General features: G+C 38.1%; 1 protein-coding gene across 1 annotated transcript; it reads left to right on the forward strand.

The window, feature by feature from the left end:
• Positions 1-136: 136 nt before the first annotated feature.
• On the forward strand, positions 137-27,882 carry PSMB7 (proteasome (prosome, macropain) subunit, beta type, 7). The gene is made up of 8 exons (XM_010570711.1): positions 137-227; positions 344-437; positions 811-908; positions 1,224-1,364; positions 2,654-2,769; positions 10,584-10,642; positions 24,879-25,030; positions 27,014-27,882. The coding sequence occupies exons 1-8, from the start codon at positions 166-168 to the stop codon at positions 27,123-27,125; spliced, it is 834 nt and encodes a 277-aa protein (XP_010569013.1). The 5' UTR covers positions 137-165; the 3' UTR covers positions 27,126-27,882.

Consider the following 27,882-nt stretch of genomic DNA (forward strand, 5'->3'; position numbering starts at 1 on the left):
TCCCCCCCCCCACCCCCGCCGCTGCCCCGGGCCCGCTGCCACCGCCGCCATTTCGCGGGCAGCGAGAACCGGGCCCGGCCGAGGCCCAGGCCCCGCCCCGGCGGCGGCTGACCCGGAAGCGTTCGGCAGGCGTCGGATTCCCCCCCTCCCTGCCGGAGCGATAAGATGGCGGCGGTCTCCGTGCTGCAGGCGCCGAGCGGCGGCTTCAGCTTCGATAACTGTGCTCGGTGAGGTGTTGGGGCGGCGCGGGCTGGGATCGGCGGGGACTGGTCCCGGGTGGCAGCGGGGCCGCGGGCGGAGGGGAGCCCTCCGCTCAGGCCCCGCTTTCCGCCCTGTGTTGTAGGAACTCCCTGCTGGAGGCCGAGCTGGGCCAGAAGGGACAGCGGCTGCCCGCCGCCCGCAAGACGGGCACCACCATCGCCGGCGTCGTCTTCAAGGTGAGGCGGGCGCCGGGCGAGGCCCTCCGGGGCTTCACAGGGGGCCGGGCGGGCCCAGGGGCCGCTCCTCCGCCCGCAGGCCGAGGGGGACGGGTGGGTGGGCGGCCGCCCCTCGCTCCTGAGCCGGGGCCGGGGAAGGGCCGCTCGGCCCCGCGGCGGCCTCGTCGGGAAGCGGCGTCCCGGTGCGGCTGGTGGCGGAGGTTCCGCGCCTGCTGAGTCATTCTCGGCGTCCCCGGCCTCGGCCTGTGGGGAGCCGGTTCCTGCGGCCCCCATCCCCGGAGCTGCCCCGCGCCTGGCAGCCCATCTCGGCGTCGGTGCTGGAAAGGTCCCCTTTGGAGATCGAGGCTTTGGGAATAATTCTCTCTTTCTGTAGGATGGCATAGTCCTCGGTGCAGATACGAGGGCAACGGAAGGAACGGTTGTTGCTGACAAGAACTGTTCAAAAATACACTTCATTTCCCCTAATATCTAGTAAGTGTTAAAACCGTTTATGGTGTAAACGGTATTGGTAATAGTATTGGGATTTTTAGCTGTGTCCTTTGCTCACAGCAGGTGTTAAGGTGTACTTTAAAATGATTAATTTATTAGCAAAGCTTGGGGATTTTTGGTATTTCATTTACACTTAAGCAGGCTATCTTGTGCCATGCTCTGAAAATATTAACCGTATGAGAACTTAATTTCTTCAATTTTCCAATGAGAAAACTTCTACTTTTTGGGTAAAGCGGAGAGTTATTTGTTTCCCCTGTCCTCCCCACCTTTTCCTGACTTGCTCATAATATTTTTCAGTTGTTGCGGTGCGGGAACAGCTGCAGATACTGATATGACAACACAGCTGATTTCTTCCAATCTGGAGCTCCATTCGCTATCTACTGGACGACTTCCAAGAGTTGTCACAGCTAATCGAATGCTAAAGCAAATGCTTTTCAGGTAACTGAATGGGTTTCTTGTTTATTAACAATGCTGTGAAAATCACTAGACAATATTTAAGCTCCTGTGAGGGAGCACCCTTCCTCACCTTACTTAACCTTTATAAGAAGACTTTAGGGAAGACTTAATAATTGCTGTCTGCTTCATAGGCTTTTGAACTGAGATGGAAGAGAAATCAAGTCTGTGGTGTTTTAGAGATTTGATACTACAGTTGTGTTGCTAGTGTTTACGTGGCAAAAATAGAAGGACAGTAGTTTAATAAACTGTTGATCACACCCATGAAAACTGTTGTGTATCTTTGTGCTGAGATGGCTGGACCAGTAATAATCTTGCAAAGTGCAAGGTTGTAAAATTGAGAATTTCATGTGTCTTGTAATAGAATCACTACTTCAAAATGTATATTGTTTTCAAAAGAATAAAATGTTTAACCATTTGAAGCCCACAGCTGTTAATATAGAAGTCTGTCAGTGGTATAGTGAGATAATGAGTAAAATGGTTGGAAGTTGTACTGCAGTTGTCCTAAGATTTCATTTGATTGCTGAACTTATCACAAACAGTCGGTGGCAGTTGAACTTCCTAACGTGCAGCATGACGTAGAACATGCCCTTAGACTGAGGGCATACTCTCCAAATCTTTTGAGTATTCCAGTATTGTTTAGTACTGTCTTTTGCAGAAGTAAAAAATGCTCTTGAAAGAGAAGGAAAGAATGAAATGAGTGTCTTGAATTCGAGAGATTGTTCAAGCTATTGGAAAGTCTCCAGGAAGGTGAAATAAAGCAATGAAAAGAAAATGCTTTGTGCAACCAAGTGACCAAGATAGATGATAGTAATTCAGCTTGGTTGCTTAATGCTGTATTGCTAGGCAGTTTGCCTCTTTTTAAGTGAGTCACAAAACAATAAATTAAGAAGTTAAAGCAGCCAAGAACATTCTCATGGGGGAAATGAAGGAATAAGTTTTCTCTGAAGTCTCTAAATAAAAACTTAATTGCAGGTACAGGGGTTTCGTTTAAGGCTTGAAAACTAATCTGAATTCTCTCCCCGTTAGCACAAATGTATCATCTAACCTACTTGCTTGTCCAGTGCCTGTTTGTTCTGCTTGACACTGAAATATACCATATTTTAGTAAATGTCTTAGTTTAAACTATTGCTCACAGATAGTAAAAGTAGTCTTTCTATTATGGAGATGTACCTGGTATAATTGTGGAAAATTTCTCAAATGCATACTTTGTGTTAAAAAGAACTACAGATTTATTGTGGACTTTCAGATTCACATATAAACATTGGTCCTAGGTATCAAGGCTACATTGGTGCTGCCCTAGTTTTAGGGGGAGTAGATGTCACGGGACCTCACCTTTACAGCATATATCCCCATGGATCAACTGACAAATTGCCTTACGTTACCATGGGTAAGTGATACTCCCTCAGTATTGTAATACAACTGCCTCGTAAAAAGGGTGAACATTTCAAATTATTATTTAAAGTTTTTTTTAACTTAAATTCCATTGTTTGCTGGGAACTGTACAGACCTCAGACTTCAAAGATAAAGTTGTACCCGTGTTTATAAGGCAGGTGCACTGTTCTATTTCTCTTCTAACACTTTAAAAACACGGGCCATTATGCTGTTTAAATCTAAGCTACAAAAAAAAAGGTATTATGAAAGTTGCTGTGTGTATTCCCCGACATACCTTAAAGCAAGAGAATTGTGGGATTCCCCAAAACTTGCTGTAAAAAAAAAAATCCTTAGAAACTTCATTTGCAGATAGTCCTAACTCAAGGTTCATATGAAGTCTCACTTGGGGAATTACATTCTGCCTTAAACTTTTTTCCTGATGAAACTACAGAAAAGTGTGCTTTTCTTCTCCTTTGGGACTGTTGTATTTCTTGCTAAGTAGCAGCTGTATCTTACTCAAGAAGGTGCTTTGCTGTAGTGAAGCAACACCTGGTTTACTCATGACATATAATAATTGGTCTTAGCTACTGTACTGAGCTTCTCAATAAAGAAGTTTAATTCTGTCTGTTGCTGAGGTCAACTTGACAATTAGTAGCCCTCTATCAGGTTAAGTGTTAGTACCCCAACTCTTCTGTCTATATAACATTTTCTTTAATAGCAGTAATTTGAGCTATAGGTATATACAGTTCTGTGTACATCTTGTTCAGTTTCGAATTAGGGATTGTGATAATATTGAAGGCTGAAACCACAGATCTTTGCATGCTTTTTTGGGTTTAGGTACTACACTGTCAAGACCAGTTACAAAAGCAGTGTTCAGGATATATTGTAAAATACAATCTTAGTAAATATATTCTTATTTGCTGTTTTTTCAACTATAAACAAGAATATGGGATAATGTGGAAATAAGTACTTTGTAGTAGTAGAATGCAATTCGTAGGTAGCTTTTCTGCAGTGTCTTGTCTTTCTCACTTAACAAGCGGAAACATTGCTCCATTACTTCCCAGTTCTACAGAAGGAGATGAAGAATACCTACAGGAGAGAAACTTCTTAACTCCTCAGTGCTGCTTTGCAGTAGCAGTAATTTCAAGTTGTGAAGTGGCTCTTGAGCATATACCCTTTTACCTGTGATCTTGCTAAACAACTCAAAGGCCTCTTATGAGTATATTCAGGAAGACACTGTATCACAGAATACAAAGTCTTCATTCATCACGGATCTTGATTTGTGAATTTAACTTGTCATTCCTCCTATGTCTTCTAACTACTTTGCCCATGTCCTCGAGAGAAAATAATTTCTTTAGCTGTCTTGTTCTGTTTCTTACTGAGGGATGCTTGGAGAGTTCCTGTGGTAAGAATCCTGAAGTAATAAGCTTTACGACTTGCAGGAGAGCCTTAGTGATCACCATCGTCCTCATTTTTTTTGTGAAGGGAAATAACACATGCATTGTTGAAGGGAAGGACACATGCATCTTGCAATATTATAGAACTTGCCCAGTCTTTGGCAAAGGTAGTATTTTCAATAGTAGTGTCAGCTTGTTTGATTAGTTCTGAATTCTTTTGTGATTTATAGGTGATAATCTGGGAGTAAAGGGTTAAAAAATGGTAAGAGATATTACTGAGATGCACTCAGTGTCACTGGTAAGAGATTAAACTAGTGCCTTCTGAGCTAATAATATTCTTGTACAGTTTCATCTGTGGCTTTTAAGGTTGATGCCCTACTGAAAATATTGTATATATGAAAAAAGTAAAATTCCAAACATAGCCAAGGTTGCAATTATTTTTGCTCTCTGATCACTCAAGAAGGCACTGTATTGTTTCAGACTTGCATTTAATTTTGAGGACTTGGATGATTTTAAATGAAAGCTCAGTTTCAGTAGAGCTATGGAAGTGTAAGGTAAAGTCCAAATAAATATATCGGAAAAGGAAATTGATCTAAAAATGAACTGTGTCAGATTAGGGAATTGGATTCAGCCTATGTCTGATGCAGCTTTTATGCTCACTCTGATGGAAAGATACAATTTTAGTTAATCTTTTTCTGTTCGTGGTTGGCATTTCTAGATAAAACACCTACTTAATATATTCTTGGAAATGTTAAAGGTTTTTCTTTTTCTTCTGGATCTTTGCCCTACTGAAACAGTGCAGCTGTTAAACTGAATCATCTGGCTAACTGTATAATGAGAACTGTGATTAACTTGTGGAAATTCTGCAGAGGTGGTATTGGACCAATAGATGGTGCCATTACCTCAGGAACTGGCAAATTACTTACTTGGAAAGTGAAATCCACGTAATAGTCATGTGATGTCATTGTTTAGCCTTTGATATATAAAATAAATGCCTGATTCTTATAATTGCCTTATATCCAATATTGTCATAAACTGTAAAACTATAACTGACTCTGTGCTGATAGCTGCTAGTAGTTGATTGCCTGAATAAAGTCACACAGTTTCCATTATGTACGTGGTTACTTTTGTGCCTATGTTTTAAAAGCTTTAAAATGGGGCATTTCTGAAGATCCTGGCCACTCCTCTTTCCCCCCACAAAAATAACATAGTAGCAGAATAAGTTCAGACAAGTAGGAAGTGGAATATCAGTGGTTTAAGTTAACTGTAGCTTAAACTTTGATTTGCTGTCAGCTGTACCAGGTCTGTGTCTGGTGGTTACATGTTACTTTTGGCCATGCTGTCAAACAAAGCCCTTCTTAGCATAAATGTTCTTTACCTTTCTACACCTGGTACACTGATACTTTCTCCTGTGACTCGGATATATTTTAGTAAAAAGATTAGCTTATGCATATAAATGAAGGATAGAATTGAGATAGTAGAGGAGGTATCAAAGGTCAAATCAGAGATAGTAGTTGGAATTGTATTTTGATCTTATTTAGACTAATCTATTGTTTTGGGGGTTTTTTCCCCAAATGTTCTAAGGGCAGTTTATTAAATCGGGGTAGGTATTTTTGGCCACTTAATTTCTGGAAATTCAGTATTAAATAGGGAAGGTGGTTGAGATGATGGGGTTTTTGTTTGTTTTAGTGTGCTAGAGTGTGTTTTTATTTAACTGGAGTGTGTTTGAGAATGGACAGTGGTGTCCTCCCTTGCAAGGGAGATGTAAAAGATACTCAGTGCTTACTCAGGAGTGAAAACATCAAATTAAACTGTTTATGCTGACAAAGGACAAAATTGGATTTCAGCAAACGATGCAAGATTGTCTGATTGCTTGGCTTGTCTAGGAAAGCTTCTGGCCAAGACTTGTAATGAAATGCATGCATAAAATTAAAGCACTTAAGTCGGTAGTTCAGCTTTCGGAAACTGTAAGTATGTTCCAGTAGTCTCTAGTGGCTAAAGCTAGTCCCCTGGTACCAGTGTTGCTTCATATTCATAAATCAGCTCTTCATGCATTGGCAATGTCGTCCTGCAGAGCAAGCACTACCACTGCTGAGACTCAGCCCCTCAGCCAAGAACCAGGGTGAAAAATGATCCCAATCGATGGGGCTGTGGAGATCACCGAATTTTACCTAGAATGAACAGCAAATTGAATAACAATGAGTGCGTGTGAATAAATGCCCTGTCAGGGAGCCTTGACACTGATGGATTAGGAAGTGCTAAATGTTACTCTCTCAAGGCTCTGCACATCCTCCAGTGTGGCAGGCTGAGGTAGCGAACAGGTCCTTGGGTGATGAAAATGGACTGTGCTTAGCAATAAGAAGTTGTCTTCAGTGAATGTTCTGCTAAAAAGATCCAGTTCATCTGTTATAGAAAAGCTACTGCAGTTGCAAAACATGGTGGAAATTATTGTTGGCTGAATTTTTTTTTGCTATTAATCAGTAATTATCTTTCACTTTAAATCAATACTGAAGTAGTACAACTGCTTAAGTAAAGACCAGATGGGATTTTTAAAGTGAGTTTATTACAGTTGAGTCCAGAAAATTTTTTGATAACTTAGTTGTGAAAACTTATAAAATGGCCAATGTTTCTTAAAGAAGGAAAAAAAAAATCTCATGACTTATCTGATTCATGCTAATTATCAGGCTGAAAAGCATTTGCCTCAGAAGATAGCTTTGCATCTCAGTTTCTGTAGTTCTTTATAATTTGTTGCACAATCAATATTTTTATATATTTAGATGCTAGATTAATACTTCCTGAATATTTGTTTCTAAAGCATAGCTTACTGAAAATATATGCAAAATAAATTATTTGGAATTGATATGGCATTTTTTTCTTGATGATTGTGTTTCCAAGGTTGTTGAAGTGTAACCGTTCATAGCAGTTAGTGGTTTTTAATCTGGCTGAAAGGTTTTTTCCTGAATGTTATGTAATACAAATACATGATGACACTACCAATTATACTTTGTTTTAATTATTCTTATTGCTCCTACACAGAACAGTTGTGAACTTCAACATTTAAAAAAATTCCAACAAAGAAAATTTCCTATTTCTGCATTGGTTGTGTGTTGTTAAGATTCCAAACTAGTTATCTGTCTAAGATAAATATCTGGTTTAGTATCACTTTGCATCTGAACTCAGTTAAAGATGCTATTTAATGACCCATCATCTCACAGCTTTCCTGTGTGTTTTAATAGATTGAAGTTGAACTGCTGCATCTTGGCAATGCTGACTCCTAACTGGTAGTGACTTAAATCTGTTGCTGTGTGCATGAGGTGGGAGCATCTATCCCTAACTAATGGATGGCGTTTTGCAATGTTTGTATTTTATCTTTCTCCAGACATTATGTTTGGGAATTGTTAAGCTTGTTTCTACATAAAGGCAAAAAGCATGCTTGTTAAAAATGAATTATTGGTGGGCACTGAATACATGGACAAGAGAACAGCTGTTTCCCCACATACAAACAAGTTCTCCATAGACCCTTAATATCTAAGTTTTCTGTGCTTTTATAGGTACTGCAATAAGAAAACCATACTTCAATGTTTACTTAAGTTCACAGATTTTATTGCCAGCTCTCCTACTACAATGCATAGCTTTCATAACTACTTAGAACATTGTGGGGTTGTTTGGATCATATGTGGAATTTGACAAGTAGAGGGAAGTCAGTGTAATTGGATAGTGAAGTTTGCAACTGTGCCTGTGAGCAACTGTCCACTCCTGGTTTTCTGCATGGATGGACAAGTGAGGGGGTTTCAGTCCACCAGCAGTGCAAATAGGTTTGAGGGGTTTTTCTTATTTAATGTGCTACAGGTGAACATATGCACATCATTAGTATTTTCCAAAACAGTTCATATTGCTGTTGTCAAACAGCAGATGAGTTGTTTTGATGGAGAAACTCAGAAGTATACATCTACCTATGTATTTAAAAACAGTGTTTATATCTGGTGCTAGTAAGAGTGAAGAATTTTCTTTGTGCTATTTAAGACTACAAAAATCTGTTCTTTCAGAGAATGCTTAGCTGTGCTGTGAGACTTTTTCTTGGGCACTTGTTTTAAATGCAAGCTTATAAAGCTTTATGTTTAGGATTTATAAGCAGTAGAGAAAAAAAAATGGGTTTATTCAGCTTTTCCATCTTTACTTCCTGTTCTATTAGAATCTCCCTGGGATCTTGGTTTTCAGATGTAAATGTCTATGTGTAGGTTTTAATTAAGACTTTCAACAGCTCTTTGAAACATTATAGGACTGTCTGCGTTTATTTATTTAAAGTTGATATTAGATTTGGTATTTATTTGCATACTGGTAACATAGTGAGATAAAGAATTAAAAGTATAATTCTTTGTGTAAAGGATTCATGTAATGTAACATAAGGTTTCCTCCCATTCATCTTTTTCCTTCTTTATAAGTCTACTGAGTTCTTGCCCATAGGTTCTTTTGAGAACTTCTTTTAAAAAGAAGCTGGAGGAATGAATCCAGTCTGAGCAATGTATGAGATTATTGCAATATTCGTGTTGTTAATTTTTATTTGTCAGAAGTTTTAAGAAATTAAGACCACTTCTTAGGTCAGTAGCTAATGTAGTAATTTGTCAGATACTACCTTTTATACTTTTTTGCACTTTTTTTTTTAGTCTTTATACTCTAATTTTCTTAAAGAACCTCTATCCAAGGGTAGGATTGTTTTCTAGTTCTGAGGCTTCCCATTCTGCTTATGGTAAGCCTTCATTTGACTGTAGGAAGAATGTGGTCCTAGTTTGAGACTGTATCCCAGATTTTTTTCCCCCCTTTGTTAGAAATGTTCCTATGTCATTCCACAAGAAGAATTACTTTATGGTTCAAGTCCTGTATTTGTTTTGGAACATACCTTATTTTGACCTTGTTTGAAGTATCAGTAAAATTCCTTTTATTTGAGATTCGTTCTGTGATATCAGCTGTTTGTATCAGCAGTTCATTTCTGCTATTAGTTGCTTAAAAATCTTCTTTATTCCCAGTTTCAGCATTAAAAAAAAATGGAGTCATGTATTGCTTCAAGGTGTAAATGAATAGTCATTGCCTGTAATACAAGTACACACTTAGAGTGTCCTACTGCTTTTAGATGTGATGTATTTGGTACTGTAAAGGTAATGATCCTCAACCACAGCAATATTCTGTAACAGGAATATCTGTCATATTCATTGGGATTACCATGTTCATTGATTTGTGTCTGTAAATCTGCTGTTTCTACCCTTTAAATTTGATCTATAATTGGACCTCCTTAAATGGTTCAGATAAGGTAGTCTGTATTTTCTCAACAGTGTCACTGTCAGCTTCTCCTTTTTCATTATACATTCAGCAGACTTGATAAAATCAGCAGGACACCTCATTTGAAACTGTTTAATCGCTGCCTTTTTCTTTCACTAAACCATTGAGGTGGTCAAGCGATATACACAAATCATTTTAAATAGAAAATATGGCTTTCTCTGTGACCCAGCTAAACAGATAGCAGTATGCAAAACAAGTTAAAAAGTAATAAATGCCAAAAAATCTTCTAATTGGAGTAAAAAATTGCGGGTAACTTTATTCACTCCCCAAAAGTAGCGCTTTCTGAAATATGGTTAGGGCCATGGACAGACAAGATATCTTCCTGAAGACTCTCTCTGAACAAAGCAAGTTTACAGTTTCAAATAGTATCGTACTGCTTTTCGTATTAATTTACGAAAAGCACATTTATAATGTCTGCAGTTACAGTGCTTTGGTTAGAGATGGCTTCTGTTCCATTACTACACTTGCACTGCATCCTTTAAGAGAAGTAATGTTAAACTCATGTTTTCATATCTGTCATTTTGTCTATTCAGCTGTTATTGTTCAATGTAAAAGTAATGGCACAAAGTAAATGCATAATAAACTGTTTAAAAGTAGATATGGGGAAAAAACCTGATGGCAGCAGCCAGCTACTCTATTACCATTGCTAGTTTACTCATCCCCATGCGTAAAGGTGACTGTGCCAGGGCAGCTTGTTAAAGCAATCTATTCATTCTGAGTGTCTTAGTGTTAAGTGACATACCCTCTAACGTGGCCAGGCACAAAAGCGGGATAGGAGAAATGGAGGAGTAGGAATTGCAAACTGTGGCATTTGGTTAACTCTCTTTTTTTCTAACCTCATTTTCATATCTTCATGTTCAAAATAGTAAAAAGAAAAAGGCTGTCGGAATGGGGACTGTGAGAAGACTGTGTACACTAGCTATAAATTCAGGAGTAAATTAGGTGCTGGACTTAAAGAGGGTAGATGCTTTAGAGTGTATCGTAAGCTAAGGTAGACTTAGTCTGGTTTGTGCTGCTGATATTTGCTACCTTCTTCTTTAAAAGAAATACTGTGTCTAAATATACCGGCTAAATAAGTGTCCTAATTTTGTTACCATAGGTTCTGGATCATTAGCAGCTATGGCAGTATTTGAAGATAAATACAAACCGGACATGGAGGTAAGAAATTTTGTTCTAAAGCTCAGTGTTTCTTTCCTCAATAATTCTTGTGATTGTAAGAATTTAAGGGGTTTGAAGCTTTAAAAAAATTAAAACTGTTCTAGTTTCCCTGCACTTAAAAATGTACTAATGTCAGCTTACTGCAGAGCTATAAGAGTTGGTGGGTACAATAAATTTGAAGAAATAGAGCTTCTTGCAAATTTATGTATGGAAAAACTTCTGTGATTTGAGTGTAAGTGAAAGCTTTAAAAACATACAACTTGCTAATTATAGTTGACTTCAGGAATTCAGCCCTTGTGTAGTCAATATTGCAGGTTTTCCCCCAATAGTCAGTCTTCTCTCTCTCAATCTTGAAAAGAGAATGCATGATTGTAAAAGCAACAGAAAAAGTTCAAGTAGTGTATGAAACCAATTAGATTTCCGGTTGGTTGGGTATGTTCAGAACTAGTAACTGCACTTTTAATATCTACTTAAGCTAGTTATCAGAAGATTTATAAGGTTGTGGGTTGTTTGTTTTGCTGATCATCTTGGTAAAAATTGAAAAATTGAGTAGTTCATTATAGAGAATCATTCAGGAGAGCTAAAAGCTGGAGTGTCATGAAAGATCAGAATAAGTTATTCAGTTATTTTTTTATGACTGTATTTTTATTATCTATAGTATTTCCTTACACTTAACTACACCACATTTAGTGCCTGCTAAACTAAACAGTGAAAAATCTAATTATCTACAGACTATTGATGAAAAGAAAACCAAAACAATTAAAGGGCTTTCTGTGACCATATTTTTGTAAAATGCCTCAGTGATGTCAAGCCCTCTTTTAAACCACACTAATCTCTTCAGACTTTCTGTGAATGCTCCTTCTCATTCCAATTGATTAATAATTTCACAGTAAAGAATAAACTGAGAATTGAACACAAAATTGAAAATTGAACCCATTAGAAATTACTTGTAACACCAACAGTTGCAATAATTTCAGCCTAAAATGCTGAAAACCCTATTTACTATCACTGAATAATGTGGAAAAGGAAAAAGTTGATTTACTTCAAAGATGAGGAACATCTGAAGACCTTTTCTGTACTGTAACTGCTGTGGGTCATTTCCTCCCCTTCAAATGTTGCTGTGACTGCAGTATATTTTCAGGTGATGATCCCATGAGTCAACTGAGTTCCTCTCTAAAATCAATTAATTAAATGTAAAACTTAGTGACGTGTCATACCCTGTTACATCTCCTGAAGAAATGTGATGTGTAATACTAGTCGATTTAAAACCAAACAAAACAACTTGTTTTGAGAAGTTTTCCAGTAGCTAAACTGCTAAAGAGTTAGTAATAAGCAATTTTCCAATTATTCCTGGAACTGGCTCTTTTTCTGTCAGTATATATGAAATAGTTGTAGGTGTGCAAAATTATGAAAATGCAGCAAGATCAGCATTCCTATGTTGCTGCAGTGTTTTGGGCAATATCTGAAGACACTGGGCTTCTGGCCTTCAGTGTATTTATAAATGCTATCAGAAATATTGCAATATTTTTAATAGACACTCAAGTTTCTTCTGTAAATAGCATTACACTAGATGACTGATGGAAAGAACCACTACATAGAGGTAGACTCTACTTCTTTTCTCTCCCCTCATGCTGCTGCCAGAATGAGAGAGTCTCTTTTTCTGGCCTCTTGTGTGACTGTGCACTTGGCATGTGTGCTATTCATACTGAAAACATGGACTACAAATCCTTGGAATCGACAGCTACAGTATAATAGTCCACTTTCAAAGATACAAATGTCAAAGAGCTGTGCTATGAAACTAAAAATTTCATCTTATTCTCAGCTAGTTTTCAAGCTTGTATTTTAAGTCATTCTTTGTGTAAGAGCAACCGAAAAAGGCACCAAAAATTGGTAAATCTCCAACCTTTCCTATTTAGAAAGGTCATCCTAATTAAATTGTCTTCATATGCAACCATAAATGGCAGCAGATATTCACTGTTATAACAAGCGTGTAGAAATGCAGCCTACCAATTTGTTGAAATAGATACTTAGATCTTTGAGACTTGCATGCACCTTAACCCTTCCTTTGTTTTTACTAGATATTCTGTTACCTAATAACAATTTAGTCATTGTATTAACTAAACCAGCAAAGTTTCAGGTGATAAAGCTCAACTGTGTTCTGTTATGGCTGCCAGCTTAAAATACCTACCTTCTAAGTCACATGTGGGTTTTTTCCAGTAAAGTAACAAAATAACAAATGATATTTCTGTTGAAATTAAAACATTCCATCTGAAGTACACTATATATATTTTTTACATAAAATTTGCTATGAAATGGCAATGATAAACTTAAAATTCCTGAAGATTAATTTAATAAAATGGGTAGAGGATTAATATTTTTCTGTCAAGATCAATACTGCTTTCTTTTGCACTAATTGTCAGAATATCTTGCTAGGGCTACTGGAGGGTAGTGGTGTGCTTCAAGACCATCACATCACAGAAAAATGATTCAAAGGCAAACTGTCCTGCACCCTCTGGTATCGACTTGCAAATTAGCATCTGGAATGTAATTAAACAAGCTTAATGAAAGTAGCAGCTGAATACTACTGGAAAAGACAATCAGCTTTTTTGCCTCTGATATATATTCTGTACTATTGAAGCTGATCACCAAACGCATCGTGTGAGCACAGTTAAAAAAAAATTAGCATTTATTTGAAGAATAGGAACTGTTTTTCATTCTGTTATGCTTTTGGCATGCACTGGTGTCCCATGAGAGCCATGCCACAGCAGATAGTGCACAATATTTATAAATCCATGACAGGCAATAATAGCAACTTGAAAAATTCTTTTGCTAGAATTTCAAGTTGAGAGCTGCCAAAAGCTGAGAGGATCAAATCTGCAGTGGCAGCTGCTGTGCCCTACAGTTAGAATCGTAGACTTTGAAGATGCTCAACTTAAAAAAAAAAAAAAAAAAAAAAAAAAAAAAAAAGACTGCAGGCTTAGCCAATTTTTGCAGGTTTCTAGAGCCCTGGCTCTCTGCCTTTTGAAGATGAGTTGCTGAAGCTTCTACCACTGCCTGAGGCATGCTAACACCAGCAGGATGTGTTTTTTTCCATAGACTTAGTGTGTCTTCAGATTTAAGTAGCACATGCTTTATCAATGCCAACTGTGATGGTCCTTTCCCTGGTTGCAATGCTGGGAGATGATCTTTACCCAACATCCTTCAGAGAAACTGCTAAGATAGATGGTGACGTACACAAGTGCCACTTCTGCAGTCTGATTTATGGAGGCATGTTTCATTATGAAGCAAGTGCTGGCCTCTAGAGGAACCATTATAGATTGCTGAAGATGTGAACACTTTCAGCCCTGAAGGCCTGTAGATGCTTCAAAAATGTAATGCCAAGCATCTAACTACTGTGGAACAATATTAATCTGTCATGTGGGCAGCTATAGATCTACTTTAAAAAACATAAGTGGAAGAACAGCACACCTAATAGTGTTTTGAGCTTAGATCTTTCATTGCAGCCAATTTTTCTTTCAACAGAGTTTCAGTAGAGTAGCCACATGGTTTTTAAACCTTACAGTCAGATTTTGCAAATGCATTCATGCCTTCTGGTGTTAAACAATAGTAGAGACACACTCTGAGTCAGTGGATATGGAAACCAAGATCTGGGGACAAAATGTCTACAGTATTAAATGCTGGAATTCTGGGTTTATACTGTAGTTGTTGAATTCCTAGGGAGATTGCAGGGGGATATTATATTTTATTCTGGTATTTGACTTCTGTTGTTTGAAAAGTAGAAGCTTTTTGTCTGTAGAAGAATTGCTTGATGTACGGTGAGGCTATCTTGTCTTCTGACAAGAGCTTCATGTTTAAGCAAGGAAACAGGCTGCTTGTAACTTCATTTCTTTTCTGTATTTCATCAAAACAGTCAGGTTTAATAAAAAGAGGATCCAAAAGGAAGAGAATTGGTAGAAGCCACGGAAAGCCCAACTATTGCAAGGAAAGGGAAGGAAATCTTTGTGTAATGAGTTCAAGGGCACAGAATAGATGGGGAAAAAAATGGAAGGAGGTAGTCTGGCAGATATTTAATAATTATTTCTAAAATAGATCACCCCAAAAATGTGAGATTATATTTACAGTCACACCATTTTTTAAGTCTGGCAGGAAATCAAGTGGTACTGAATGAAAACAAAAATGCTCTGGAGGGGTAAGAACAGATTAGAAATAAGAGGGGGCTGTTCTGATCATATTCCACTTGGAATGTTGGTACTTTACCCTCCTGCAGCAGCTGTGCTGTCCAAAAAACTGCATCTTGCTCTCCTACCAGAGATTTGCACTCCTTCACCTGTTGGCCAGGTTTGCTTTTGTGATCATTCTGCAGTGATTACTTTTGCTAACTTGTTTGGTTTTGACAAATATGGGTTAGGGAGCAATCTTATGAGCAATTCAGCTGGCAGATTTGGGTAATCCTCTGTAAAAGAAGAAATGATGAGCAGACAGGAGTTAGAGGTAGTAACCTTTTTCAGTTAATAGTTGCAGCTGCCAGAGTAGGTGTGTTCACAAAGAAATTATAGGAAGGAAGAGGACTGGAAGCTGCAAAATGTGTAGATTCAGGCTCTTCTGGTCCACAGTTTTGTTTCTGGCTTTGCTACTGATTTTTGAGGTACTTTGGAGCTGCCCCATATCCCTAGAGTGAAGCAGCTGAGTCATAATGCTTTCCTCCGGATGCTTGATGTGTGTCTTTGCTGTATCAAAGTAAAAAGTAGTCTAAATGTAACTTTCCCTGTGTACCTCTTATTTCAGTAAAAAATACATCAGGCACAGTACAAAATATTATGAAAACATGTCACTTTCTTCCATTTTTAAACAGCTGGCATACAGATCATTCAAATGTTTCTGTGCTCATATTTCCTACTGTCCCTCAATATGGTGGTGGTATTTTTGTTTATTAACTACTGACAATAATACTGAGCTATTTTTGGAAACTGTCAAAACTCTCTAATCTTCAACAATAGTTGTCTCATCAGTCTTATTTAGCCTGCATCTGTGTGATTCAAGGCTCAAGAGCAATGACAAGCTGCATATGAATTCTGTATTCATTAGTGATGGTGATCAAAATGCCTGTGTCCTGGCCATAGGGCTCAGGTGTGGAAGTCTGCAGGCTAATCCCACCAGCTGACATTCGGAGGTTTAATGACTCCATAGGAAGGTGACCACTTGCTGGGAGGTTTGTCGGCTGAACTCCGACAGCAGACAATAGAGATCAAGCCAGACTATCAGAGTTAAGCTGGAGAGCCTGCCTGAGATACTTGAACCCCTGTTGGTGTCAAACACAGAGATTAAGTAAATGGGGGGAAAAGAAAAAAATCTGACTCTGTGAACAAAAATAAGTACTTAGTATTTATGTGCTCTGTGTATCTGTTTATTTCATTACCCAGTGACAATAACTGAGACTGTTAGTGGCATATCTTTGCTGCCTTTTCTGACAGAGCTCGTGGTGATACAGATTTTGTGCTTTCCTTACATGCCTGTATTATTGTCTCCTTCAGAGACACGAATTTCTATGGGTAAATAGCAGGTGTTAGTGCATACAGTCATCCAGAAAATAAAGGCTTATCATGCTGTTTCTTATTTTTAGATTATATTAAAATTATTCTGTGGTAACCTGGTTTCTGCTTGACACATTGGACAGTTAGTACTGTTCTCATCTTCTTTCACAGAATTGTGCCTTGGATTGACGTCCTTTGCAGAACCAATGTTAAACAGGAAATATGAGGCTGATTTAAAATGTGCTAGCTAGATGTGCTCTGGAATGGCTAAGATTACTGGAGAAGTGTTTTGAGGTGTGCTTTCTGAATATATCAAAGCACAATTTCTGTGCAGAAATCAGGTGGGAAACTGCCAACAATATCAGTCTGAGTTAACCAGTGACACCCAGTAGCACCTTCTTCTAGTTTTCTGTTTACAGACTATATTGAGGGAAATAAATTTTACCTTAGTTTAAATTGGGCCTTGCTGCATGACAAAGAGCAACAATTTCTTCACCTTTATGAAAGTAACATTTAAACTTTGTATGTAATAATGTAGACAAGCTAGTCAGAAGCAGGGCTCCGTGTTAAGAGATCATTTCACTGCACAGGGTAGATGTAGGACAGGTAATTATTTTTGATGCATTTCTCAGGAGCAGGTGTTCCAGTTTAAATTGTTTCAGTTTGTATATCTCCCATAACTGCAGAACACAGGCAAAACATACTGGAAAATATTTCACGTGGCACGAAGCCCAAGTGCCGCTCCTGCGGCGAGGGCTGTGGAGGCAGAGTGCAATTTCTGTCTTGAGTAGGGAAGAGTGAATGGGAATGAGGTGGAGGGTGGGAGTCAGCCTGGGCTGTCTGGGGAGGTTCCCTCCCAGCCAATAAGCTTCATGGAGCATTTTGGTGTATTAGGAAGGAAATATTACCAGAGGGCCCAAGACTTCTTTTTTCCAAATAAAATGTTGACCTTTGTTTCCTTCCATCCTTTTTTCAGAGGTAAAGTAATAGTCATATGAACAGAGATGTGCTTTATTTGAAGCCAGACATGTTATTGCTGGATACTCATTTTCTGATATGCAGTAATAATATATAGTAACTTTAATTGTCATCTTTTGCATGGTTTACATATTTGGCTACTTCCTGATAGTTAAGGTTCCATATGTTACTGTATAGTAATGTAGCTGTATAGAAAATTGAGGATATTGCACTGTCAGAGTAGAACTCGCAGCCTGGCAGAATTTACAGCTCTGTTACTGTTGAGCAAGTTCTTTTTGAGAATTGGTTCCCTAAAAAAAAATGAACTTCACCCAGATATAAGAAGTGATGGATTAAATGAATTTTCATATTCATTCTTAGTTTGGAGTATGGGAAGAGTATTAAAAGAAATCCCGTAGCTGTGAGAGGAGCTTGTAATTTAATTCTGTACCATTGGAAATATGTATTGTACTAATCTTCATGTAAGGAATGACATACAGGAACTAATGTTACTGAATAGTAGTTCCGAATCATATAAGTTTCTTGCCTTGGCAGGTAATTTGGCATAAATTGTTAATGTAAATCCAGGTTAGTGGGGAAGATATTATTTTACTAAAAAAGATAAACTGCTGATTAATTCAGTGTAGAACTCAATTACAAATTGAAAGTGTCTCTGCGGGATGCCAGTACCCTAAAGACAGCAGATGTTGAATTGATACTCCAGCATATTTCACACTGGTATGAAATATTAACATGGTTTATTATACTTGTGTGGTGTACAATATCAGAAAGGGGGAGGTGGTGATGAGTCTGGGCTTGCAAGCATCTACCATCAGAACATGAAAAACTGTAATCACTGAGAATAATAATAATAATAAGGGAATAAGGTGTATTTTATTTGAGAAGTTCTTGGTAGAAAACAGTTAGAAAAATAAACATTTACTAACATATTGTTCACAACAAAACTGACATCAAATGCAGTAAAGAATTACTTATCTATGATTCTGTGATCTATTAATGAATGAATGTAGGTACATTTGTGTAAAACCTCAAATTGCGGAGTTTTAACAAGACTGCTAGGTTAGTGCTATGCTCTGATTTCTCTTTGCATAATTTCCTGCCCCTGCCATATTTGTGCTGAAGATTGCTACTTCCTAACAAAGCTAATTTTTCTGTATTTTTTGTGTAAACTAGGCAGCACATTAACACTGTATTCATAATCCAGGGATTTAAGCCAGTTGGGGTTTTGTCTTTTAATGTACTGTATTGGTGGTAGCAGCAGAGACAGGCTCCGTAGACTTTGCATTTGAGAAAGTGCCCAGTGATGAACGGAGCAGTAGTGCAGTGGTGCAAGGAAACACAAGAATGTATGTAACAAACTGGCCTGTGCTTTTTTTTTAAATTCTCTTTTAAATAGAAGTCTAGCTTTGAAAGCTTGCAGAGAAGTTAGAATTTAGACAAACGTATTTGAAGTCACCATTCCAAACAGAAGGCATGTTCCACAGCATTTGAATAGGATGTAATCTGGGAGAAAATTCTAATCATATTTAATATTCTTTGAGTCCTTGACACTGTTGTGCAAATATTGAGTCATTCATTTGCCTTCCTGCGAGTGAATGAAAGTAATGTTTCAGAATTTGGAGCATTTCAGTTTCTTGTTAAATAAGGCTGTGGAAACAGAACTGGAAAATAACATGATACATGTTACCTTGATATAAAATAACTTAGCTGTTTAACACACAAAGTAATAGAGTTGTTAATTCACAGACCCCACCTGCCCTTTTGCTTTAGAAACTACTAAATTTCTGTTTATCTTAGTCTTTAAGAGCTGTTCAGTAAAACTAAATAAACTTATGTATAATATTGGAAGGCATATTCTTCTCTAGATTTTTTTTCTTTAGAGCATACGTGATTCTGAAATAGCGTATGGTTGAAATTCAGCAGAATGGAGGCGATGCTGTCTTTATACCTATACAGGGCACAGTTTTAGTCCTAGGTATCTTTGATATCTTAATTTTTCCATCATGTACTGGGAATATTCAGATAATTTCTGCCCATTCTTCTTCATGCACACTGGTGGCTGTTCTCAGGACCCATCTTTCTGTTTTACTGCTCCATGTCTCCCAGATGCTGCTAATCTTACAGATTGTGATTTTCATAACTCCTTTGCCTTTGGTGTGCTTGTTCCTTTAATTCTTTCTACTTGCAGCTTCTATCTTGTAAATGTTTCTTTGTGCTGTGGTCATTTGGCATGTCAGTTTAATCCTGTTTTCTATGATTTGGAATCCTGATTCTACATATTCATCACGCATCTCTCTTTTAATAGCTTGTTTTGCATTGTTTGGACTGTTAAATCTCAGCATTCTGCCTCTAACTTTTTATGACTTTGTAGAGTACAAACAAAAGATGGGGGAGAGCTAGAAAGACTGCCTACTTTTAAGTTCCATTCACTGGCTCAAAGATGAGAGAAAAGCAAACTATTTTGATTGTAGCTAGGTCTATTTAAAAAAAAAATAAATTATGAAACAAGGTATGTCATTCATCTGCTTATGAGGTACTACTTGAAATGCATACTCCTTTTTTTTTTTGGTGAAGACTTGTAAAACCCAAGTGGTTTAAATTACATGTGCCAGCTCCTTTCCAGCTTCAAAAAGTAGCCAAAACAAATTCATTCTCACTAATGGAGTCTTTCAACCTCCCCTGACAAGAAAAAAAACACAAAGTACTTTGCTTCTGTTTTGTTATCTCTTTGGACTTAGCCAGCAGATTTTAGCATTGCTTCCAGTTACATATTGATCTCTACCACAACTTCTCCCAACAGGCAGACTTACACATCCTCTCACATGTTGTAGTCTGATTACTCTTCCAAAGTCTAATTATGCTTCTGTAGGTGCTTATGTCCTTCAAGAGGTATCACTTTCCTAGCCTCAAATTCCCAACACTCCTTTATAGATTTATTTTTTTAGTATCATTGTCCTTCCTGAAGCTTCTGATTTTTTTCTTTTCCCTTCTCTTCCCACGAGTCTTGTAGATTCTCAAAATAGGATCAACTTTTTACATTATATAATTGGAATTCTGTTATATATATTATATAAATTTTATTCTATTGTAAAATACAGTTATAAGTATTTGAATTTTTTATTTTTACAAAAACTGTTACTATCATATTCATTCTATACTAATATTCATTGTGCACTATATTTCAAATTTTTGATAATACTTACTAGTGGAGAACTGCATTATGTATTGCCTATCTAACAGCATACTGGTGACCTGCAGAAGGTATTCATTTCACTTTGGTAAGGATTTAAAAAAAAATAATCCTTTCTACAGTTTTTAAGTCTGGAAAAGGCATCTCCCGTTTAACTTGCTTGCAAAGTTACAAAATGTTGAGGAAATAATATTCACAAAGCTGTTCCAGCTGCTCCCTTTACTGCTGGAAGCATAATGATAAACTTGTTTAAAAGCTATTAGTAAAGACAGCATTCATATGATGTAGAAATATCCACATCTTCTGTAGCAAAGTCTCTCTTCTTTCTTCCTTCAGTAGCATTTGAAATCTAGAAATTGGTTAAGTGAGAAGAGAAACTTGATTCAAGTCATATACAAGAGTAATGTGTAAAAGTTCCTTATTGGTGCTGTTTGGGACTTGCAGCATAGCAGCTGTAGAGAGGTAATCTATCAGTTCTTGAGTGTCTACAAAATGCAACTCTCTAGATAACAGGTTTAAAGTAAAGATTTAATACAGGCTCTATCTACTATGATGTTGCAGTGACAGTTTAAAACTCATTCTCTAAATCTCAGCAGACTTTATAGCTAGCAGTGGGCCCATATAAAGCTTAATGGCATTACAACACATAAATCATCTTTTAAAGATGCTACCAGTAGCACCAATATTAAATGCAGACAATTGTCTGTGTTATAAATAATTTATCAAACACCATTTCAGATTAGCCTTCCATGCTGAGTTATTTATTTTAGCCTTTACTGTACTATTCCTAAGACACATTTTGAAAGATCCATTACTGGTCACTTTAATGAACTTGGGGGTCTGGTTTTCCCCCCTCAAGCACTACAGTACATCTGTGGTGACCATTACACGGCTGATCTGGACCTCTTTGCGCCTTTTACAAGTGCTGCCCATTTGTCATGTAGTGGTAAATGGAGTTGCACATTGGAGTCCTGGGACACATTGTGTGATGTGGTGATGGAGACAAACAGATAGCTCTATAAAGTGCTGCTTGTCACAACTGACTTGTATTACAGTGCATCACTCTTGCTGTAATCTCATTTAAGAAGCAGCGTGGACCCGAGAGAATGATATTCCCAGTTAGCTTGGTCTTTGCAACCGTAAAGCAGGAAGTGCTCCTTTTATATACTCTGAACTTTTAGGGTTTTTTTAAGATTAATTATTACAGTGACTCATTCATGCCCCTGTACTTAAGACCATGTCAGCACTTTTCATGCTAACCCCCTATTTTCTGATTGTAAAATAGCAGTCCTTGCTAGAACTGCGTGTGCAGGATCTCTATCAAGGAATGTTGTGGTTGTTTTTTTTCTTGTGGCTATTCTGGTCATCTTTCTAAATAATGAAAAGAGGAGGAGGAGTAAACAGCACTGAAGCAGGGTTTTCTAAAATTAAAACTATTCCAGGTTCATGAACTAGGCTGCACTGCATGAAAGAGACGAGATTACATTTTAGACTTTCTCAGTGTAGTGGATGCCTTCGTGCAGTTACAACTGAGCTCTACTGGCTGTACTGGATATTTTTAGACCTATTTTGATAACACTGGGTTGATAGAGTACATTTTAAAAAGGAAATAAAATTTAAATTAGTGAGAGGGCTCTGCGATATTTACATTGTTGTCTAAAAAAGATAAAATTAAAGGGAGAGGGGAACAAACATCCACTAAGCTGCTTTAGTTTTCCTAAGCTGCAGTGCTTTTCTTATACTAACACTTGCATAATAGCTTAAAATTATTCTGGCTTTGCTACTGCTTAATTTTTAAAAGATACCTATACATTCTTTTTTATTTTAGTATATTTACTTCCACTATAGCACTAAAATACCCTTAGCATACAACAAATCAGAAAGTAGTCTTCTATCAGTTGAATGAGAAAATACTTGCTTTTCAGAGTTTTATTACCAAAAACACTGAAGAAAGGTACAGGAATTATTTTTACAGCATGGCTGTATTGTTCTAGTCAGCTTGGTAGAAAGTGTAATTCAATTTTTTTCTTTCAAGAGTATACTAATGAAACTGAGAGTGAAATAGGAATTTATGCTGTTTCTATAGTTTACTGAAAAAAATGCCCCCCTCCTGGTCAATACCTTAATTAAGCTGTTAGGACAGGAATACTGTTATTAACAAGCTCTTTTAAGAGGGCCATCAGAGAATGCAGAGTATGCACTGGGAGCAGACGTGACTGTAGCTGAGCTAATTTTGGGCTCCTCTTCAGCTGCACTTGTACACTGGGGCTTCTGCAGCTGCTGTCTGCATCAGGGGTTCGAGGAGCGGGCTGTGGATCTTTTAGCATCATTATTTTCATGTGGCAGGATAGCGGTGGAGACATGGAGGCCTTTAAAATTAAGTAAATCTTAAAAAGCTGCATTTATTGAAATCGGCATTGAACATTTGCTCTTCAGTTCATGATGTCTAGTGGCAGAAGATTATTCAAAGGTGTGAAATACCAGCAAAGCAGTGATGAGTGATGAGGGTAAACTGAGCATTCAGTTATGATCGTGTTGGGCTAGCTGAGCAGCAACTGCCATAAATGACTTGAGGATAAAACAGAGTCCAAATTTTTGTGTTCATAGACGTGTTTGAGTCTTTCTTCACTGGAACAGGCATGCTCTAGTCACAGTTTTCATACCTTTGAGAAAAATTAAGGTGTCTTACACGCTCTGGTATGTACTCAGGAGGCTACTGAAAAGATTACAGTGTCTGTGTGTGTGTAGAGACAGACACACACAGCCTGTTTTCTTGCATTCTGACACTTTCGCCAGGTCACTGGAGCACTAGTGCTTCCTCTGTACAGGCTTCAGAGGAGCAGAGGGTGCAGGACATGTCCTTGTTGGTTTTGTCTCTCTTAGCGGGTAATACAGAGCCATGGGAAGAGGTGCAGGACAGAGGACTTGACCCCCAGGCTGAATTGTGGGGCTTTGTCAAGCTGTAGTGTGTCTTGTCGTAAGGACTGGCATGTGTAGGTACTGAGATCAGATCCCTGTAGCTGGTTTTTACAAGATTTAAAATGATACATCAAGAAAGTTGTTTTGCAACACTTCTTCATGCTCACCATCTTCAGTTGCAGTGCAAAATTAAGGGTTTACTGGCTGTGTCAGATTATTTATAATAGCACTGGATCTCATCTGTGATACTCGGTAAGCTGCCTTTGAAATAGGAATAAGCCCTGCTTGGGAGCTGTAGAGGGAGCCAGCGCAGCTGTAATAACCTCCTCTTGTCTAGTAAAGGCTGTCAGGTGTATCAAAAACTTGTATTTCTGATGCTTTCACATCGACACCATTCATGCATTTTATTGGGGGGGGAATGAAGATGATTACACATCTGTTGTAATACTTTAATGGAGAGTTTGATGAATTTGAAATGTTTTCTTGAAAAAGGCACTCATCTGAATGTTACTTGTGTTTGTGTGACATAGATGCTATTGCACTTACTTTCAAGCTATTTAGACAGCTTCCAAAGAGTAAATTTCTCACAAGTAGGTGCAGCACTTGTATTTCAGCAGCTGCATGTTTGCCCTTTTAAAAGAAGGTAGATATGTAACACCTGCAAGAAAGCAAACATTAACTTTTGCAGGATTAGTGCATGGTTTCAAAGCAATAAGAATAGGGAGCCTTATTTCCTGTTCCAGTTTTCTATTCTAGTTTTGCAAATACAATTCTACTAGTTGTACAAAGTAATTCAGAAATACACATGCTTTTGAAATATATAAATACAGTATGTATTAAATGAACTATATTAAATATCTATTTTGCTTTAGTTACCTATGGAATTTCTGAAGTGTACAGCAGAAAAACTAGCAAATTTTCTGTTTTTTCACTTAAATGGTAAGAACTGAACTACAAATTGCAGTATTTTGATAGAGGTACCTAGTTTGACCAGTATTTTCAGCAGGTTTCTTTAAATTCTCTGCACTTGTGTTCAGGACTGGAGGTAAAAATATTAGCCAGCTACAGTTCAGTACAGAGCAAGGCTGCTTTGCAACACAGTTACTGTTAAGATGAGCTGAACAAATTTTGCAAACCAAGCTAAGTTACAGTATCATAGAAATAATTTTGCTACTACAGACTATGATTAAATAGTCCCTATGTAGGGAAGGGATAGGCCCTATGTAACTAAACTAGTATGAATCTTTAACTTGTATGCAGCTGTTACACAGAGGGTACCATAGAGAACTTGTACCCATGTGCAAAAGCCTGGAAGATAAAAATTTGTAAAATTTATTTTCTCCAGTCGTTAAGACAAAAGTCTTAATTTTGCTTCCTTGACTGTCTTTACTAAGTGTGATCTGTGCTGGGGGGTGGTGGATCATGAGCAGGATAAAAGGTGGTCCTATAGATAGTCCCACTGCTCAGAACTGGTGTTAATGCTCTGCAGTACTTTGATTAAAAAGGTGCTGGTATCTCATTTATTGTTCTGAGACCTCACAGCTTCCACTGTCACACAGACAAACATTTCTGTGAAATGCCAACACTTGTGCAATGACAGCTTTTTTAACTTTTCCAGGAAGAGGAAGCCAAACAGCTGGTGAGAGATGCCATTGCAGCTGGCATATACAATGATCTGGGCTCTGGCAGCAACATAGATATCTGTGTAATAAGCAAGAACAAGTTGGATTTTCTCCGTCCATATGATGTGTCCAACAGAAAGGGGGACAGGTTAGTATTCCTGAAACTGTGCCTTATCCATGTTCTTCCCAGCAATTCCCATTTTCCATAATACTGAATTTTGTCAGAGTAATCTCTAGATCTCTTTACGAATTTCAACTAAACAAGAAAACAAAATTAGTGGCTGTACCTGCAGCTGAGTAGAGGCTGCTAGTGGCACATACAGATGTGTGAAGGAAACAAATGAATTGCTTACCTGCCACAGCTTTACCATGCCAAGAGGCTGCTCTTGAGTTCCAGGCAGTTTGAGAAAGGAATCAAGTATCACATTTGTGACTGAGCAGGTAACTTGAGTTTCTTTTGCTATCAGGTAGCAACATAGTCTTGTTCTGCCATGTTCTTGCTGAAATTTGTGTGGTGTCAGAAAGACTAGTGGCATCACTGTACCCCCTGCAGTTCTGCATAATCTTAGCGTGGGGATTTGAAAAAGCAGTCTCAGGCAGCACAGCCTGTCATTAGCCACTATATACAAACTCACTGCAGGACAAAATGAAAAACCAAGAGAAAACGCCACAACTCTAGCCTGTGACTACCAGGTTGTGTTTTATTCTATTTCTAGAGACCCCCTCTAGCCAGTGGCTGGAAAACATGCCCTATGGTGGATTTTTAAGACAACACAGACATTGCTTTGATCATAGAATCATTTAGGTTGGAAAAGACCTTCAAGATCATTGACTCCAACCATTAACCATGTCCACTAAACCATGTCCTGAAGTACCCTGTCCACTTGCTTTTTGAATATCTCCAGGGATGGTGACTCAACCACTTGCCTGGGCAGCCCATTCCAATGTTTGACAACCCTTTCAGTAAAAAAATTTTTCCTAATATCTAACCTAAATCTCCCTTGCCTCAACTTGAGGCCATTTCCTCTCATCCTGTCTCCAGCCACCTGACAGAAGAGACTAACACCCACCTCACTACAACCCCCCTTCAGGTAGTTGTAGAGAGTGATAAGGTGTCCCCTCAGCCTCCTCTTTTCTAGACTAAACAGCCCCAGTTCCCTCAGCTGCTCCTCATAAGACTTGTGCTTCAGGCCCCTCACCAACTCAGTTGCCCTCCTGAACATGTTCCAGCAACTCAATGTCTTTCCTGTAGTGAGGGGCCCAAAACTGAACACAGGACTCAAGTGTTTGAGTGTTAGAGGAGCTGGCAAATTTTAATTCTGAACACTCAGATATGTTGCTTGGTGAACTACATTGCCTCATCAGGGAAATCACAGCCCTCAAGGCAGCTAAAGGATTGATTTTTGCAGTATGTACTTTTATGCTATGTGTAATGAATTGTGCAAAAATAGTAGAATTTAAAGAAATTGCTTCTTCCCTTCTTTTTAATGTAGACAACTATCGCCAAAGCCACAATGAATTGCACTGCTCCAGTTAAGGTCTTTTGGATTTCTTACTGTACAACTCCATAAGCATAACACTTCATTCTGAGCAGAAATGTCTATTGGTAGTCAGCTAGGAGAGTTTTTATTTCACATTTAAAGTGAGATTTTAGATTCTGCTCTGTAAATGGGTGAAAAGGTGACAACTCATTTAGTTGGATGCAGTTAAGATTTCACAAACATGGCTTGATTACTAGCAGTCTTTGTGTTAAATGTTAGCTAATTTTAGCACAGAATCCAAAGCTAGTACATTGGTGAAATTATTATAGAGTTGCAAAAAGTAAATAAATTGCTTGTTCTTTGAGTGACAGTGCACAGCAAGAATGTCCTGTGCTATAATAAGATCACACTTACTTCTATAAAGTAACTTTTTTTTTAAGTCAGTATGTAAACTAGCATTTTTAGGAAATCTGAACCCTTACCAGTTATTGCAATCAGTCTAGATTTCTGCAGTAAGCACAGTTCCTTTACTTACTTTGGACTTTTACAGGAAACTTCTAGAGAAAAACTGATTAGTTCTAAAATTGTACATGAGACTTTGCCTATGTAGTACCATCTTCCAGCTTAATTTTCACCTATTTCTTTAACAGGTATGGTAGATACAAGTGTGAAAAGGGAACTACTGCTATTCTCACAGAAAATGTAGCACTCCTGGAAATTGAGGTTGTGGATGAAACTGTACAAACCATGGACACTTCCTGAACCATCATACACAGCCCTTCTGTGTCACTGGAGCCCAGCACTAGTTATGTTTAGAAGCCTTGCAGCATCAAGAGAAACATGCAGCTGATACAGAATAAAGAGGGTTCTGACCATTCTCCTAATTAGTGTTTTTACATGGTGCTCATTTCTTTTGCTGCTTTTTCCTTTTTACAGTGTTGAAAAGGTAAGGCTCATGCAGAACACAAGTGCAGCCTCTTCCCCACTCTTTTTAGTGCTGTGGGCTTTACCCTAAAAGATCTGTATTAACATGGGGAAGACAGCCAGGCTCCTGGAGCAGATACCAAGCATTGTACTGTCATTTGGGGCAGAAAAACCACTAAGCACAGCAGCTGTTTTGTTGTTTTACTCCAGGAACAAAAGAGCAAGAGTAAAACTATTGGGCTTGCACATAAAGTGATGAGTTTAAATTTAACATAATGTTCTGTTCTTGATGGATACATACCAGATAAAGAAATGGTAGGAAAAGGGTGAGTACTGGTGGTTCTGAACTGCTGACCTTGACCTACAGCAGACTGCTTCTACCTATGTTACTGCAGGGAAGTAACACTGGTTATTGTGGGATGTTTAAGTTAATTCTTTACTGTTCTCTGTGGATAGAGACAGGATGTGGCATAGGTCCAGCCTCCACACTGGTACACACATTTTCCTTTCTAAATTATATGACTGAACACAGCAAAATTCAGTCTAGTTGTCTTGTTACTTGCCTCCACTTGGACCTTTTTTGTCCTAAAATCCT

The sequence above is a fragment of the Haliaeetus leucocephalus genome, unplaced genomic scaffold, assembly GCF_000737465.1.
Source record: "Haliaeetus leucocephalus isolate CR32 unplaced genomic scaffold, Haliaeetus_leucocephalus-4.0 Scaffold306, whole genome shotgun sequence".
In the NCBI taxonomy this organism is placed as follows: domain Eukaryota; kingdom Metazoa; phylum Chordata; class Aves; order Accipitriformes; family Accipitridae; genus Haliaeetus; species Haliaeetus leucocephalus.

What these genes read in the sequence shown, in the direction of transcription:
- PSMB7 (XM_010570711.1), top strand. Translation starts at nt 166, where the DNA reads ATGGCGGCGGTCTCCGTGCTGCAGGCGCCGAGCGGCGGCTTCAGCTTC. An exon ending in ATTGCCTTACGTTACCATGG is followed by an intron (nt 2,770 to 10,583) that starts GTAAGTGATACT and finishes TTGTTACCATAG; the next exon opens with GTTCTGGATCATTAGCAGCT. An exon ending in TCCAACAGAAAGGGGGACAG is followed by an intron (nt 25,031 to 27,013) that starts GTTAGTATTCCT and finishes TTTCTTTAACAG; the next exon opens with GTATGGTAGATACAAGTGTG.